Genomic DNA, 18,223 nt, shown 5'->3' with positions numbered 1-18,223 from the left:
TGGCGGGGGAATAAATGGGGATCTGTGTGTGGCGGGGGAGTGAAGGGGAGGTCTGTGTGTGGCGGGGGAGTGAATGGGGGAGTCTGTGTGTAGCGGGGGGGTGGAGGTGGGGAAGCGGGTCTGTGTGTGGCGGGGGAGTGAAGGGGGGTCTGTGTGTGGTGGGGGAGTGAATGGGGGGGTCGGTGTGTGGTGGGCGGTGGAGCAGGGGAGTGAAGGGGGGGTCTGTGTGTGGCGGGGGGTGGAGGTGGGGAAGCGGGTCTGTGTGTGGTGGGGGAGTGAATGGGGGGGTCTGTGTGTGGCGGGGGGTGGAGGTGGGGAAGCGGGTCTGTGTGTGGCGGGAGGGTGAAGGGGGGTCTCTGTGTGGTGGGGGAGTGAATGGGGGGTCGGTGTGTGGTGGGCGGTGGAGCAGGGGAATGAAGGGGGGGTCTGTGTGTGGCGGGGGGTGGAGGTGGGGAAGCGGATCTGTGTGTGGTGGGGGAGTGAATGGGGGGGTCTGTGTGTGGCGGGGGGGTGAAGGGGGGTCTGTGTGTGGCGGGGGGTGGAGGTGGGGAAGCGGGTCTGTGTGTGGTGGGGGAGTGAATGGGGGGGTCTGTGTGTGGCGGGGGGTGGAGGTGGCGAAGCGGGTCTGTGTGTGGTGGGGGAGTGAATGGGGGGGTCTGTGTGTGGCGGGGGGTGGAGGTGGGGAAGCGGGTCTGTGTGTGGCGGGAGGGTGAAGGGGGGTCTCTGTGTGGTGGGGGAGTGAATGGGGGGTCGGTGTGTGGTGGGCGGTGGAGCAGGGGAATGAAGGGGGGGGTCTGTGTGTGGCGGGGGGTGGAGGTGGCGAAGCGGGTCTGTGTGTGGTGGGGGAGTGAATGGGGGGGTCTGTGTGTGGCGGGGGGGTGAAGGGGGGTCTGTGTGTGGCGGGGGGTGGAGGTGGGGAAGCGGGTCTGTGTGTGGTGGGGGAGTGAATGGGGGGGTCTGTGTGTGGCGGGGAGGTGAAGGGGGGGTCTGTGTGTGGCGGGGGGTGGAGGTGGGGAAGCGGGTCTGTGTGTGGCGGGGGGCGGGAAGGAGGCTCCGGCTCGGGCCCCGCCGGGGGCTCCGTGACGCAGGCCGCGGGCGGGATCGCGCCGGATCCCGCCCCCCCCCCAGCCGCCAGGCTGGTCGCGCCGCCCCCGCTCCCCCTTTAAATAGCGCGGCAGGGCGGCGGCGCGGCCAGAGCAGCCCGTGCAGCAGCCCGCGCCCGCGCCCCGCGCCATGCCGCCCTTGGCGCTGCTCAGCCTGCTGGGAGCCGCCGCGCTGGCAGGTGAGTGCCTTCAGCACCCTGGAGAGCGGGCTGCCCCCGGCCCGCAGCCTGCAGCACCGGGCACCGGACAGCTCCGCCGCACAGGGACCCCCGCTCCCGCGGCTACAGACCCGTGTGTGTGTGTGGGGGGGGGGCGCCCAAGACCCGGCCCCTCGGGTCGGCCGGTCTGTCTGGGCGATAGCTGGAGAGAGAATGTCACCCACCCGCCCCTCTGTTCTGCGGGTGTTAGTCATGTAGCCACCCCTGAATTGTGCCCACCGTCAGTGGCTGGAGCTACATCTCCTGTGTACACAGAGTATGTATCCCACGAGGTGGGCATTCACCCAGGAAAGCTCATGCTCCAATAGGTCTGTTAGCCTACAAGGTGCCACGGGACTCTTTGCCGCTTTTACAGATCCAGACTAAGACGGCTACCCCTCTGAGGCGGGAGAGTATATTGTGTGTACGTATATAGAGACTGTAGACTGCATGCTTCTTTTATATCTACACAGACACTGGTATCATGTATATATCAGTGTGTGTGTGTGTGTGTGTGTGATAGATAGTGTGAGCACTTGCAAATACAAACACCCAAATTTGGTCATTTGTGGCTCAGATTAGAAATAACCCTGACTGCTTTAACTTTACTAGACAGACTGGACAGAAATTAGGACAGTTGAAAGTAATCAAAAATAAAGAGAGGAAATGGTCCCCATATTGGATTTAGGAGAATACAAACAGGTAATAGGTGTCTTTGTCTCTTCTCTAACTCCCATCGTATTAACTGGTTGAGATGTTAAAAAAAAATGTCATTGGGAAAAAATCTACTATGCGGATTCCGTTTAACACGGTAAGTGAATTAAAACTTCGGGTAGATTTTTTGACAAAGTGGTGTTTGGTTTTTAGTTTATGTTAGTCAGCGTACTCTTAAAAAATAAAAAAAGAACAAAAAAATGTCCAACCAACTGACCAAAAAAACCTCTTGCTGTTGGAGGGAAATTTTACCTGCATTGAGAAGGGAAATGTTTTGTCCTGGAGGATTACGCCATCTGTTGAGATTTTGTCGTCATTTCTATCCACCCCACTTTAATTATTTAGATTGAGCATGGATGGCGGCACGTTGCCTCCTTACTGAAACTAATGGATCACTTGAAATCAAAGGATAGATTTATTTGCTGCAACTGTCAAACAGACCTGAATTCTGGAAGAGGAGAAAACCTGCTAATTGAGTGGTTTATTTCTGTCAAATGGTCTGCGAGTTTGCATAGTCCTCTGCAAAAGCTGGACATGAAGACCCCTGGAGATTTAACAAGATGCTCAGAATGAACAGTACGACTATGGAGAGGTGCTTCGGCAGGCAACGGTTTCTATGTAATGGGTGTTGGCTAAATACAAGGTGTTTCTAGAAATTTAAAGGGAAAGCATTCACAAAAATCAATATACTCTTCATGGATGGTTAAGCAGTAATATTACATACATGGAATTCCTGTTAAATTTACCAATGAATTGTATTCATATGCCCGATTTTAGAAATCTTTAATATGTTAAAAGTAAGGATGCAGAAACATAGTGTCTTCTTGAATGGCTTTGCCAATTTAGCCTTTCATAAACCATATTCTTATTCTGTATTCTGCTTCTATTCATTTGGGATCTGATTCTGCTACCCTTACTCTCATTGTGTAGTACCCAATTCCTCCACTATTCCCATTGATTTCAGTGGGACTCATCACAGAGTAAGGTATTATTCAGAGTAAGCATCTGTTCACTGTAGTGCTTGGTAATCTTCCTACCCTGTTAACTGTATAATTAGTGCTAAGGATCAATTTTTTTAATACACCTTTTCCTTACACTACTCAAAAGCTCTACTCACCTTACACTACTCACAACCATCTGTTTACTTTATCTCCAGTATGACAATTACATTGACGTCTGAAGGTTTTTAGTCTAATTTTATGCAAAATAAGTTAATTAGAAGCAACTGGCAAAATATAATAGGGAGCTGATTTTAAAGTAGCAAAGCTAGTATTTTCAGGGAATAGAGATTTTTGTTCATGTTTTGATTTCACAGGTTTTTATATTAAACTTAACTCAAGCAATTTACATGAGCTCTATAACTAAAACCAAAATGAATATTTTCTTATACACACTACCTAATTTCATTAGGGAAATTTAAAGGCTAACAGTGCATTTCTGGGATATTATTATTTCAGGTTTAGATACACAAAGAGGCATCAAATGGAAAGCAGAGTAAACCCAGCTATAGAAGTGCAATACTTTCACAAAATGAACTATCTCAAGTGTCTTGTTGCTATAATAAAGCAGAAATGAAAAAGGAAGAGATAAATGCTTACATATAGGGCCTAATCCAAAAAGCTCACTGAAGACCATCAGAGTTGGTCCATTGCTTCACTGGGCTTTGGATCAGGCCTTTCTTGTATATTTTTATTTGGATGTGACATCACAGCCAACACTATGTAAATGCAATTTCTTATTTTGACTGTATAGCTTTCAAAAGTCACAGGGGTAGGTAAACTATAGGATTGGCAAGTCTTTTTTTTTTAAACTCACCAATTCCTGCAGCCTTCTGAATTTTATTTTCACTCCTACCAAACTTGGACTTATATGATCTTTGTTAAAAAAAGAATTTTTGCTTGAAATTTCCATTTCAGTCAGGGATTGTGCTGTCGTGAGTCATCAGCACTGATGAAAATTTGAAACAGTGACCTATCGGAGAATCTACATGGCTACAACAAAACAAGCATAAATTGATGCGAGTAAAACTAATGCTGATTTATGGCTTACTTTTTTGAAAGTGGTGAGCACCTGCAGTTCTCATGCTTTTAGTGGTATTTGTGATCACTCAACACCTTTGAAAATCAGGCCATCTGGTTTTCATGGCCTAAACATATTTGATACAGGAGGGGGAAATGTGCATATGATGTCTACCAGGTAGGTACTAAAAATAAAGTTGAGACAGTGTTTAAAATATAGGGTTTGCTTTTCTGTACTCTTCCTGATTTTGTTCCCACTTTATCAAGCTAGAGCTGTATATGTGAGAGAAAAGACATATAGGGCAGATTCACTGCCCTGCTCCAATCCTTTGTGCTGCTGAGGCAGTGAAAACATCTCCATCTCCCAAACAGCTACAGAACCTGTGTAGAAAGCTCCTACATGCACCCACTGCAACCCAGTGCAGGATGACTATATAGCCAGAGAGTGCTGTACTCCAGCTGTCCCCAGCTGGCAGCCAGTCCATTGGGACTCTTGCCAGCTGGCACAGGTTAGAGCAACCTACAGCAGGGAAGAACAGAGCAGATTGGCTGCCTGATGGCTTCCCCTCTGCTGCTTTGAGTGGATCTGCGCCACAGCAGAGAATCTGCCTCGTATATTTTTTTTTCAGCTCTCATGTGAATTTGATATTCATTTTATTCCCCCATGGAGGGCTAATATGACAGTTGTCCAATATTCTCTATTTCTCCCAACATCGTTATGATGGCCTCACACCTTTTATTGGCCTTGGAATGTCATCTTTCATCATCAGACAAATGCTGCTTGCAGAACATTTATCTGCCCGTGACTCTTGGAGAAACTGGAGTTTTGGAATGACTGAATGGCACAGCGCTGTCTTGATTCCTATATTAACATGCACTTACTACTCAAGAGACTGCATAGAGTTAGGATTGTTAATATTTTAAAGTGATCAAGGGATGAAGACATTTTATATTCTGTGTCTTACCAAATTAAACAAGTGTCAATCAGATGGGGTGCTCTGTGGCTGGATCATTAGAAAGGACACAAAACAGCCGCAGGCAACAGTTTATTCACATTTGTGCAGCAAACTTTGCAAGTGCTCCTATGTTTTCTGATGGAATGAGTCACACCAACTCACAAAGGTGAGAAGAGGCTATGAGCTGGATCATCCCCTCAGCTTACACATGATGAGAGGGGAAGCACCACCTCCATTACGCTGTTCTCCCCACACTGGGATCCAGGGGGTGACCCTACAGGGGGACCCCAAGCACAGGAGCCTCTACTGTACTTAGTGTGTGTGGAAGGGGGCAAGTGATGTGCTCTCCAGGGATAAGTTTTAATAGGAACTGGAAAGCTGCCACATACCCTGCAGGACATTGTACGGTGCCACATTTCCTGTTCTCTCTCTCAGAGATAGTTTCTGGAACAGGTCACTGCGTGTATGCCTGAGGATGAAGGTAGGTTAGATTCCAACACCATCAGTACTGTGGTTATTTGGTATGTTATTTCTTCCTGTTACTTAAATAAATAACCTGCTTCAGTCAGCCCCAAATACTAATGGTGAAGGAGTGTGATTAGCTTTAAACAGCACCCTCGCCTGCACACCAACTGGAGTTCTGTTAGAAATGATTAGGTAGGGACTTATTACAGTTTGGAGCTGCATTAACTACTTCTGGGTCCCCTCTAGGGCTTCAACTCTGGAGTCATAGGGGAAAACCAGCCAATGGTAGCACATCTGCTATATCCATACTGCTGGATGTAGAAGGTAGGCCATTGGAGCTACAGAGATTCAGTCATGCGTGAAACAGGCTCCTGACTCTACAAACCCATATACCATGGGGTTGGAAGGTCTTGCTCCCAACTGACAATGCAAAACCACAGACTCCTCTCTGTTGAGTGGATGAAGTCAGCCTCACAGAATTTGCTGGTTCTTTTTGAGAGGGGGCAGACTGGCTCAATTTTCTCTTAGGCTGCTTTATTGTGCCCATCTTCCAAATCCCACCAGTCATAGGGTCAAAAAGAAGGCAACAGTTGAGTTGAATGTGATCTTTATTTGCATTACTATACACAATATGGTGAAGCAAAGGAACAGAGACAGGCTTCACTCCAAAGCCCCTTGCTTCTGCATAGTTATGTCTGGCTGGCCACCTTATCTAATTCCATCTCTGAAAAAACCCATAGAGTCCCATTCATGTGATTCTACAAGGTTTATTACTGGACAGTAACAATGCTTGTTAAGCAGTAAAAGAGCCTATTGTAGCACTAATGAATGAAATAAACAGAGTAAAAATGATCTATTCACACTCAGCAGCTCCTTCACAAATGTCAACAGCTTGGGACAGAGTCACTAACACTTGTGCATGGCAGTGTTAATTATATCTTCCTGGTGCTAGCCTAGTCTTGATACCCTTGGCGGGAGAGGGGAGGGAATTCTGCAACTTCCCTCCCTTGGGAGTTAGCAGCCTCCTATGCAATGGCCTGGAGGGGAGTAAAGAAGAAACTTTGCTGGATCAACCCATCTCCATGACATCTTGGCTATACTTTTTCCCCAACAAATGCCTCAGTGTTCAAGCTTCACTCAACCTCTGGAGGTCCCAGTTGGAGGGGGCATGATGGCTGCTTTCCATTCCCAAGTTTGGGCTTCCAATCCTACTCAGAGCTCTGAGTGTCTCCACAGGAGACCTTCTGCACCCTACCGAGAAGTTGGAGTAGAAGCTGAGAATGAATATGGGCCCTTAAAGTGGTCACATCTACATGAGATAACTCACTATACAGCTCTTTAATTGGCCCTCACATGATCAGAAGGGCAATGGCTTTTCTGTGTTTCCTTCTTATGCTAGAAATGTCAACAGCCGCCACAGAAATAACATGTGGGTTGAAATGTGTTGCCGAACTATGAGAATATAAATCTGAGCTTCAAACATTAATTAAAGCCATACAATGCCCCGGGGAGAAAGCTATTCTATGCTGTTACAAATGGGCATCTCTCAGAAACTAAATCGCTTATCCAGAGTCACATAATCACTCAGGAACAGACAAGGGAATAGAACCCAAGAGTCTAGATTCCAGTTTCCTGTTCTCTAATGCCAGCCCACAACCCAGGCCAGCAGGTACTTTAGATAGGTATAATATAAAATAACTCTTGGCTGCACCTGCAAACAGCCGATTCGAGGTCAATTTGCCCAATGACTCTGGTCAGTAAGATTAATGTTGGCTTTTGTGTTGTATGAATCCATGATATTGTAAATTTTCCCCCTTCTAGGTGTCAGTTCCATGTCAATGGAAAAAGACCATGTTGAAGAAATGGTGAGTAGCCATATCCCATAAAGTGTTGTATGTAGAAAGTTTCAATCAAAAATACTCTCCACCAATTTTTAACACTTGGGGTAACATTTTCAAAAGCACTTAAGTTACATAGGCACCTAAATCCCATCAGCTTTCAACAGGCTCCTTAAACCCAGAGTGTTAAAAAGATATTTAGGCACTGCTGCACTCAGTGTTGCAATGCCTAACTGACTGAGGAGCCTAAATCGCCTTTGCAAAATGGATTTAGGTGCTTAGAAGCCTAAATCCCATTGTCAATAGGATTTTGGCTCCTAAGAGCTGAAATCCCTTCAGAAAATTTTGTTTTCAATGCCTAACTGACTGAGGATCCTACAACAGTGTTGAAATCCCTTCAGATAATTAGAAGCTTTAACTATTAAAAAACAGAAGCCCTGTGTGTTTTGTTATTAGCTCCAGAAAGCCCTTAAAATTACATTACATTGTTATGTAGGGAAAAAGCTATTTTAGAACATTTAGATTTCTTTTATTTTTACATTTTATTAGTTAATTTTCTTTTCCTTCAGAGGACTATACAGTTGAACTCTTGCTACTAAGAATCAGGCATTATATAGCACAGACTTGGGAAAAAAAGTACTTATTGAGACTCAATATCGCATTTCTGAAATAACTGGCTATAAAACATGTGGCATATACAGAATATATAATGGTGTGATCTGGTTTGACTGGCACTCCCGAGCCATGTGGTCACCCCAAACTCAGCCAATAAACCCTTTACAGCACACCACATCCTTGTACATACTCTACAACGTGATAGCCAGGAAAAAGATGTTTCTATGTTCTGGTTTTTTAAAGTTATTTTTCTAAAGGCTCCTGTTTAACACCATGTGTTGTTTATGACAGTACTTTGCACTTCTATGGAATATTTACTGTAAGGAACTCTATAAATGAGTGGACGCCTCCCAGGCATTCCCTCGTGGCCCCAGTGCAGCCCTGCAAGTGGCCCCTCATCTCAGTTTCCCTTTTAAGTCCCCAGTTACTCTATGGACGCTTAGCTTCCAGTCCATACAGAGTTTATTAATAAAACAGTTGAAACCCCCCCCAAAGCATAATTCAGATCACCTCAGTGCAAGTAAAAAGAAAAGGAGGACTTGTGGCACCTTAGAGACTAACAAATTTATTTGAGCATAAGCTTTCGTGAGCTACAGCTCACTTCGTCAGATGCATTCAGTGGAAGATACAGTGGGGAGCTTTATATACACAGAGAACATGAACCAATGGGTGTTACCATACACACTGTAACGAGAGTGATCAGGTAAGGTGAGCTATTACCAGCAGGAGAGCGGGGGGAGGGGGAGGGGGAAGGGGACACCTTTTGTAGTGACAGCCCCGCAACCTGAAGCAAATACTCACCAGCAACCACACACCACACAACAGAACCACTAACCCAGGAACCTATCCTTGCAACAAAGCCCGTTGCTAACTGTGTCCACATATCTATTCAGGGGACACCATCATAGGGCCTAATCACATCAGCCACACTATCAGAGGCTCGTTCACCTGCACATCTACCAATGTGATATATGCCATCATGTGCCAGCAATGCCCCTCTGCCATGTACATTGGTCAAACTGGACAGCCTCTATGTAAAAGAATAAATGGACACAAATCAGACGTCAAGAATTATAACATTCAAAAACCAGTCGGAGAACACTTCAATCTCTTTGGTCACTCGATTACAGACCTAAAAGTGGCAATTCTTCAACAAAAAAAAACCTTCAGAAACAGACCCCACTGAGAGACTGCTGAATTGGAATTAATTTGCAAACTGGATACAATTAACTTAGGCTTGAATAAAGACTGGGAGTGGATGGGTCATTACACAAAGTAAAACTATTTCCCCATGTTTATTCCCCCCCACCCCCGCACTGTTCCTCAGACGTTCTTGTCAACTGCTGGAAATGACCCACCTTGATCATCACTACAAAAGGTCTCCCCCACCCCACCCCCCGCTCTCCTGCTGGTAATAGCTCACCTTACCTGATCACTCTCATTACGTGTGTATGATAACACTCATTGTTTCATGTTCTCTGTGTATATAAATCTCCCCACTGTATTTTCCACTGAATGCATCCGATGAAGTGAGCTGTAGCTCACAAAAGCTTATGCTCAAATAAATTTGTTAGTTTCTAAGGTGCCACAAGTACTCCTTTTCTTTTTGCGGATACAGATTAACACGGCTGCTACTCTGAAATCAGTGCAAGTAGTCTCTCAAACTCACATGTCCTCTGCATCATTGACATAACACATACCACATTCTGGCACCTTACGTCACACCTGGACTCTGTCAGTCCTCCTTTGTCCCTCTGCCAGGACAGCGGTCCCAGCTCTTCCCGCTAGGGTGCAACCCCACTCTTCCTAAGGGGAACCCCCAGACTCTCTGCTGGGAGTATCGTTGGCAGGGAAGCATTCTGCACTCCCCTCAGCCCTCTCATTGTTCCTCAGGATCCAGCTCTCCAGCAAGGAGACATCAGCAAGGAAGCTGCTTCCCCTTCCTTCTGCCTTCTCTGGCCTTTAACTCTATCTCAGAGCCAGCAGGCATCTCCCTCTGCTAATCCTCCTGCCTTCAGCTCTCCAGCTGCGACTCTGTGGCTGGGCAATGCCAGGCAGCAAACCCCTCTTGCTACTTTTCAGCCTTATCCCAAGAACCACCTTCTCTCTCTGGCAGCTCTCCTCTCCTACCCTTCCTGACTCACCTTTCATAGCCTCCACTTGCTGCCTTGCCCTCTTAATTGGTCCAGCTGGGAGCCTGTGGACCAGAATAGGAGAGCTGAGCTCAGTTTCATTGAATGGGCCAGCTACCCTGTTATGACCTCAATGTGATTTACAAAATTAATTAATTATGAGTCACCTGAGACACAGGTGATTTGTGAAGTAGAGCCAAGTATTAAAACCAGCCCTCTATTCAAGCCACTGGACACATTCCTTCTCTTTTTAAAATCATTTTACCAGTACAAATCCTAAACGTTGCAGATATTACTTATTATTTGTACGCTAATAGTGCATAGAAGAGGAGATCAGAGCCCCATTTTGCTAGGCACTGCACAGATCCATAACAAAAGGCCCACCCCTGAAGAGTCTGTTATCTAAGTAAACAAAAGGTGGGAGAAATGAACCATTATCATCCCCATTCTATCGACATGGAACTGAGGTGCAGAGAGATGAAGTGACCTGCACAAGGTTACACAGGAAGTCTCTGGTAGAGATGGGAACCCAGATCTTCTTGAGTCACAGCTAAACATCTCTCTGATAATGCATGATTGGACATATGCAGAATTTTAAAAAGTTTTACACTTGAACTGTGCTTTTCTCCAACTACTGCTTCTTCTAGGTAACACGATGTATAGTGGAAATTCTCTCTACCGCTCTGTCTAAACCAAACGCTCCACCAATAAATCCTCTGTGCAAAGATATCCTTAAGAAGAGTAAGTGCAATACTAAATGAATTTGAGATGCTCATTGAATCAGTGTCATTGCTGAGGAAGAGAATTTGGTAGATGTGACAATTTTATAAACACAATGACTTTACGATGTGTTCTCATTTTATAGGGCAGATGCATTTGCCATTTTAATTTCATGTCTAAGAAAAATGTCTTCAAGGTTAATAGTACTTCTTAAAATATCATCATTTTTGTTTTTTCTGAGCTCTGAATCCAAACCATATTTTTCAAGTGTTATGAAAAGCCATTGTTTGTTTTTCCAAAATGCAGATATGAAAGGAAGTAATTTTGCAACATGAACAGTAGAATTACTGACCATGAAAAAATAAGTTAAGACCCTGATCTTACTGATAAGTCATCTTTAAAGTTGAGTAATCTTTTTTTGTGTGAGCAATCCCGTTGAAGTGGGACTACACATGCAAGTAAGGAATACTCAGAAGAGTAAAGGGTGGAGGATTAAGTCTGTTGTCGATAACTCTAGCAAAATAATGTTCAGAGTGCATTCTACCCAGCATTACAAACACCTGAATATTATAGGGCACGCTCCTCTTCCTATTGATTTCAATGTCAAAACTACCATTGCCTTCAATAGACAGAGGCCTGGGTTAATTTAGGCTGGCCTTGAGCTGGTGGCTAACAATGGATTAAGAATCCCAGGCTAAACCAATCATCTGGCCAGACAAAAGACAATGAAACAAATAACTGATTTCCTATGCTTAACATCTCTTGTGAAGCATGAGAAAATAGACGAGTTTTTCAGCAAGCCCTGAAGAGGAACAAATTTGGGCTATTTCTGACAAAACAGAGAATGCATTGCAAAATGGAAGGAGTTTGCCAGCAGCTGCTCTTTAAACCAGCAAGCCTCCAGCTTGAGTGCTTTTGCTGATGACAACTGTGTCAGTGTTACATTGGAAAGAAGCAGTGTTTCAAGTAGGCAGGTACCAGCCTATTCAGGGGTTCATATCCATCCCGAAACTACTAGGCAGCCAATGCTGTGTCCAGAATTCAGAGCCCTGGAGGAATGCTCCAAGGAACTGAAAATTATCCTCTCAGGTCTCGTGCTAGTAGCAAATCTCCTCAGGGTCAGTCATGGAATTTAGCACAAAGAGACAGGCATAAACCTACTTGCATAGTTTATTAATAGCTATAGTGAACGGTGGCTAAAAACTTAACAGTGTGGCAAACTACAGGACTTGCTTTTTTCGTCTTTCCAACTGATGTTTAATTTACAGAAAAATAAAAAGACTGGAGCTTACCTATCAAGAAAAGCAATAAAAGTCCACATTTGATACTTCTCTCAGTAGAATGATAATCTGCAGCCTAGCACAATGATTAGAACATGGTGATTGTCATTGCTTTTCAAACACAGCTGGCGCAAATTTGGCTGAGATTTTAAAAAATCAGGAGTGATTTTGAATGTCTCAATTTTTGGGTGGCCAATTTGAAGCCCCCTAACGCTGCCTGATTTTCATAAAGGGCTGAATTTCAAGCCCGTTTAAGGGGTCTCAAGTTGGAAATCCAAAAATTGAGGCATTCAAAATCATTAGTCCTTTTTGAAAATCTTGGCCTTGATTATAGCTCTTTAAGCTGAATGTGCTTATCCTTACTACTGTATCTAAGACCCAAACTGATAGCAGCTTGGACACCTTGCATTCCATTCTTGACATCCTGTTATATAATTTCTTGTTGGCATATGTATTAGCTGTCTTCCGCTAAAGAAGAACAATTTTTGTGATGTTAGAGGATGCTATAAATGTAGACAGACCTCTTTCTAGAGCACCAAGAAACACAGATGCGGTCTATACAAAGTAAGACATATTAAACTGTGATGTTACAATCTGCATATCTTCAAGTTTTTGATTCTGATCTCACTCACACAGGTGTAAATCGGGAATATCTCCACTGAATTCAATGGAGTTACACCATACCATGTGTACATATAATACTATTACAACTGATATCAGAATCAGGCTCTTATTTAATATTTTGGAAACACCACAGAGTGCGAGATTTAAGTCTAATAACTACAGTATCATAACTTGGTATCACTTTGGTACTATGCATTCAAAAACCTTGAAAGATTTTTCTATTTGCTTTGAGTATGATGTTCATTCTATATACCAGTCACTTTATCTGGGCAATTTGGAATGGTCTTAGGGTGCATGAATTGGAACAATTAAGGACTGACTTTGAAAGATGGTCTATATCTCCCATTGACTGTAAAGTGAGCTAAAAGTGCTTAGTATTAGAACTGGTTGAAAAACACCAGCAAATTAAAAGAAAAATGAATGGCAATTTTTAATAGTTTTTAGAAAGGTTTGACCAGCTTTAAAAATACATTTTATTTATTTATTTTTTTGCATAAAAAATTCAATCCGACCAATTTAGCGGCATCAAAAACTAGTCCTCTTATTCTGAATGAAGAATGTTAATGAAGAAGAGTTGGGTTAACATTTTTGAACATAATTTTTGTTTTTGTAGGTGGCAGGCATAAAGCAGAGAAGAAAAATGAAAACGAGGAGGAGCAGCTTGAAGTGAGGCATTTGAAAGAATGGTCGGAGGATGAAAAGCATCAGCATGCAAGTGTAGAGGAAGAGAGAGGTCAGAAGGAAGCAAATGAAGAGAAACACCATCATGAGGAAGATGAGAGCAGGGGAGAGGAGGAAAAACACAATGGGGATAGTCATTCTCATGAGAGTAGAATCCATAACGGAGAAAAAAAGCACCATCTGGACATAAGAGGTGAGGAAGAAGAGGATGATGAGAATAGCTATAAGAGAAATAACCACAGTGAAGAAGGAAGCAAAGAAAAGAGGCATCATGCTGAAGAGTCAGGAGAGCTTCCAGACAAAAGGTCTCACTCTGTAGCTAAAAGCATGGAGGAATTCTCTCCTGGGGATGATAGACACTCTGTGAGTCACAGGCACTCTGAGGAAAAGATGCACAGCAATGAAAAGAGAAGCCATGAAAGGGGGGAGGAGGAGGAGGAGGAGGAAGAGGAGGAGGAAAGCAGCGAAAGGAATCAGCATGAGTCTAAGGAACACGGTTCCTACCAGTACAGAGGGCGTGAAGAATCTGAGGAGAGTGAAGAAGCTGAGGAAGAAAAACGGCACTACCAAGCAAGACATAATCACAGAAAGCACAGAGTGGGCGACTCCTCCAAAGAGAGGCAAGATCACGAGGGTGAGAAAAGGAACTCGCTTGAGGAATCAAATGAGGAAGAGAACCGATTCTGGGATAAAAAGAGCCACTACCAGAAACACCATTATGAAGAGCCAGAACATCATCGTGAGGAGAAGAGGAATTATTATGGGAAACGCAGCTCTGAAGATGTGGAGGAGAAGAGGCACGCCGGCCGCGAGAGCGAGGAGTACAGAGAGCAGAGAGTACAGAACAAGGAGAACAGTGAAGAGGAAGACAAGAGGCACCACCTTAGTGGGGAAAGCGAGGAAGAACGACATGAGAAAAAGAGACACCACGATGAACCACATGAGGCAGTGAGACATCACTATGAGGGGAGGAAACACCACAGTGAAGAGAGTGAGGAAGAGCTGGATAAGTACCATGGTCACAGCAGCAGGGATGAGAAGAGACATCATGATGAGGGCAGACACCACCTCCACGATGGGGAAGATGAGGAGACACACAAGCTGCACAGCGGAGAGAGCAAAGGACAGTCGACAGGGCACTACAGCACTGAGGAGAGGGACAGCAAGGAGAAAAGGCACTATCCTGGCTACGACGAGGTGGATGCTGAAATAGAAAAGAGACATGACAGTGAGGATCAGAAACAAGACAATGAGGATAGTGTGGAGAAAGTGAGGTATGGGGAGAAGGAGTATAAGAGTCACTTCCCTGCAGAGAATGAGAAAAGAGCCGCAATTCGGTACAGTCCCTTCTACGACCGCCTACAGTGGAAAAGCAGGCACTTGGACAAAAAGGATAATATGGGGGACCAGATTCTGGGGAGTGAACAGGAAAGTAGACCCAGCCTGAATGAGAAGAATTTCTTCCCTGAATATGACTATGACTGGTGGGAGAAAAAGCAACTTCTGGATGGTCTGAATCACGGGCACGGCGAGAAGAGAAATCTCGGAAGGCTCCGCAAACCTGATATAAAAAGACAGTATGACAGGATGGATCAACTCGCCCAGCTTCTGAATTACAGGAAGAAATCAGCTGAATTTCCAGAACTGTACAATTCTGGGGAAGACCTAAAAAAGCGTCACATGATCAGGAGCGACAAGGGAAATCTCAGCCAGAGGCCTCTGACGGAAGAGGAGGTACGTGTTTATGAGTTTCTATGAAAAGAAAAGTGACACTGATATTACTTAACAAGCTCAGACTTTAGCTCCACCTACAAAAATGATATCATAGAATCATAGGGTTGGAAGGGACCTCAGGAGGTCATCTAGTCCAACCCCTGCTCAAAGCAGGGCCAATCCCCAATTTTTGCCCCAGATCTCTCAATGGTCCCCTCAAGGATTGAACTCACAACCCCGGGTTTAGCAGGCCAATGCTCAAACCATTGAGCTCTCCCTCCCCCCAGTAGAATCTCAGAGCGAAACATCACAAGAAATGTACTGAAATTTCATTAAGGGCCAGGTCCTGATATAAATCAGAGTGGCTTGACTGAATTCAGTGGAGCTGTGCTGATGTGCACTTCCAGAACTAATTTTAAAGGCACATTACACACATCCTCACAGTCTCCAAATAGTCTAATGCCCCACATCAGAACACACACAGATTGCTAGATCTCACAATATGCTCCAGTCCAGCCATTTCAATGCATGTTCTGCAGGTAAGAGCAGAATGTCAGCACACATCAGATGTATGCAGCTGAATTGGTGATGTGTTGCATCTACCTGGTATCTTTGGCAAGAGGGAAGGAGGTAATAGGAGTTGCGTGCACATGGAATAGAGAACAATCCTCTTAATATACAGCAGTAGATGCGTAAGAGTTTCCCTGGGAGGAATTTGATTTTGTATGTGAATTTCCATATTGTGCCATTTATGTGTCTCATAAAATAGAACCACAGTGTAATCTTTGTTGTGATCACAAACTTCCAACGAGCTTGCCTGGATCTTAACCTAAATATGTGTGATCTCAAGCGGTTAGGATTAGCAACATGTGGAATACTAGCACAGAAGTTCATAAAGAAAGTAGCTAGCATAAGACTTAAAAGCTGATGGACTTATGGTTTGGCCTCAGAGCACAGAACAAGGACGCTGGGGACATTCCCTTAGTGTGGTTAGTGAAGTACTCTGGATAGTAGTAGCAACAGGAGATTGCACATAAATTGGGGAAGGTGCTGTATGATAGAGAGGCAGTTGGCATAGAGTAAATCCTGTTTTTAAATTATGGTAATAGTCTGATCTCCTGTACAGCCATATTTTTGCAGAATATACCCCTTCTGTATTAGGACACATGACATACACTGTTTGTCCAGGCAATTATTGAACGGAAAACAGTGCTGTGAAGCCAGACGTAGAGTGATTTCCACTATCCTATAAATGTGCAGTGATCACTCAAACTAACCACTCACTCTAGACAACTAAATAACTTTACATCAATATTTATAGTATAAAAGGAATTTGACAGTAAATAGTGGGAACTACAAGGGAAGCCTGCAGCTATTGAGGTACCTTTATGTATGGAAGGGAAAACTGGCAAGTTATGAGACTACTGTACATTAACTACCATCTACCTAATCTATTTCTTTACCTTGGTACAAATACCATCTTCCACCACAGAATTTGAGTGCCTCACAGCATTTTAAAAAGGAAGAAGAAACATCAGCTACATAATAATCAGAAATGTACAGTCATCATTAGGTCATCAAGTGCACCCTAACTCCAGAGTCCGACCCTATTCAGGGCTCCTTACTAGAGCTGGGCAAACCCCCTTTTTTTTGTTCATTGACAATTTTGAAAAGTGAAAAATAAGTTGTTGGTCAAAACAATTTTTTTTTAAAATTTTCAGCAAAGCAAAGCGACAGAAAATGTCATTTTGGGTTGAACAAAATGTTCTGTTTTGACAAAAAACTGTTTCACTTTGATAATTTTTACATTTAAAAAAATTAGGTTAATGTTAGCTTTGAAGCGAAGTCATTTCAAACTGGAAAAAAATCAACCCATTTAATTTTGAAAATGACAGAATAAATCAGATTTTCTTTAAAAAAATTTTTTTTTGCAGGGGGGGGAGGGAGTGTCAGAAATGTTTTTGAAATTAATTGTTTGGTGAAAACACAAATTTGAAAAACATTTTGGGTTGCCAACTCAGCATTTTTCCCACTAAAAAAGTTGGTTGAAAAAAATTTCGCCCACCACTACTGCTTGCCCAGGCAAAAATACCATTCAGGTTAATGAGAGTTTTGCCTGAGTAAACAGTGCTGACTTTGGCTCTATTTAGTTCAAATAGGAATTAATTCAGGAGAGTTCTATGGTTCATGTTATGTAGGTGGTCAGACTAGATGATTCACAGTGGTCCCTTCTGGCTTTATCAGCTCTGAATCGAATGGAGGTGTTTTTGAGTAAACATGTCTTAGTCTCTATTTTTTGTAGTACAAAAGAACATTTGCCTACCTGTGCCATGCCCTAAAATGATCTTGGTTTCAATGCTTCATAGGAAAAAGAGCTGGAAAATCTGGCTGCTATGGATTTGGAACTGCAGAAAATAGCTGAGAAGTTCAACGATAACAGGAGGGGATGAAGACTGTGTAGAGTGGGTATATTTCAAAGCTAGGTGTAGCTTTATTTACATAAAATACCTATATCTCTTGGTAATTCACTGCCACTGAAGTGTTATTTACCCTAAGACAGGAAATGCAGTTTACTGTCCACTGAAGTGTAGTGATTTACACAGCTGGAAATGTCTTTAATTTGCAGTTATGCTATTGAGATCCAACTAGCATGAATTCTAGGACATAAACTTACATGTAAGGCAGATATTTTAATATGCTTGTGGAAATAATTGTATTTGTGTTCTTCAGAATTATATTTGTTTGAGTTTGAAATAATAAAAACATTGATCTTGGACCAGAATCCTCCTCCTGGCTTGACTTGTTTTGGTCTAAATTTTGTGGATTATTTTCAAGTAACCCAGATCAGACAAACAGATTAAATAAAACACTGAAATGTAGTTTCTGGATGTTATTTCTGAAGGTTGAAATAGAACCACATGCACATTTTCTTTATCTTCTAGATAGCAAGAGCATGCAAAACATGCCAGAACCTTGATGGTTTGCACCAATGACTCAAATTCATTGTCAGTATAATAGAGCCGGACTCACCCGGCAGCGCCTCCTGCTGGTTGTCCTTGGGAATTAGCTCATCAGCCTCTGGAGCGCCCTCTGCTGTCTGGTGATCTGCCTTAGCGCCGGCCCCAGTCCCTCCCAGGACCTGGTGCCTCCTCCCACTGGGGTGCTGC

The 18,223-nt window shown here is 43.7% G+C and overlaps 1 protein-coding gene across 1 annotated transcript; it reads left to right on the top strand.

The window, feature by feature from the left end:
• The first annotated feature begins 1,233 nt into the window (after nt 1-1,233).
• Nucleotides 1,234-17,803, top strand: CHGB (chromogranin B). Its single transcript, XM_077812061.1, has 5 exons — nt 1,234-1,282; nt 7,275-7,318; nt 10,686-10,779; nt 13,276-15,077; nt 17,423-17,803. The coding sequence occupies exons 1-5, from the start codon at nt 1,234-1,236 to the stop codon at nt 17,504-17,506; spliced, it is 2,073 nt and encodes a 690-aa protein (XP_077668187.1). The 3' UTR covers nt 17,507-17,803.
• Nucleotides 17,804-18,223: the final 420 nt, after the last annotated feature.

Source organism: Eretmochelys imbricata, chromosome 3, assembly GCF_965152235.1.
Source record: "Eretmochelys imbricata isolate rEreImb1 chromosome 3, rEreImb1.hap1, whole genome shotgun sequence".
Classification (NCBI taxonomy): Eukaryota; Metazoa; Chordata; order Testudines; family Cheloniidae; genus Eretmochelys; species Eretmochelys imbricata.
The sequence above is the reverse complement of the archived record's forward strand: the minus strand, read 5'-3'. Positions and strand labels throughout refer to the sequence as shown.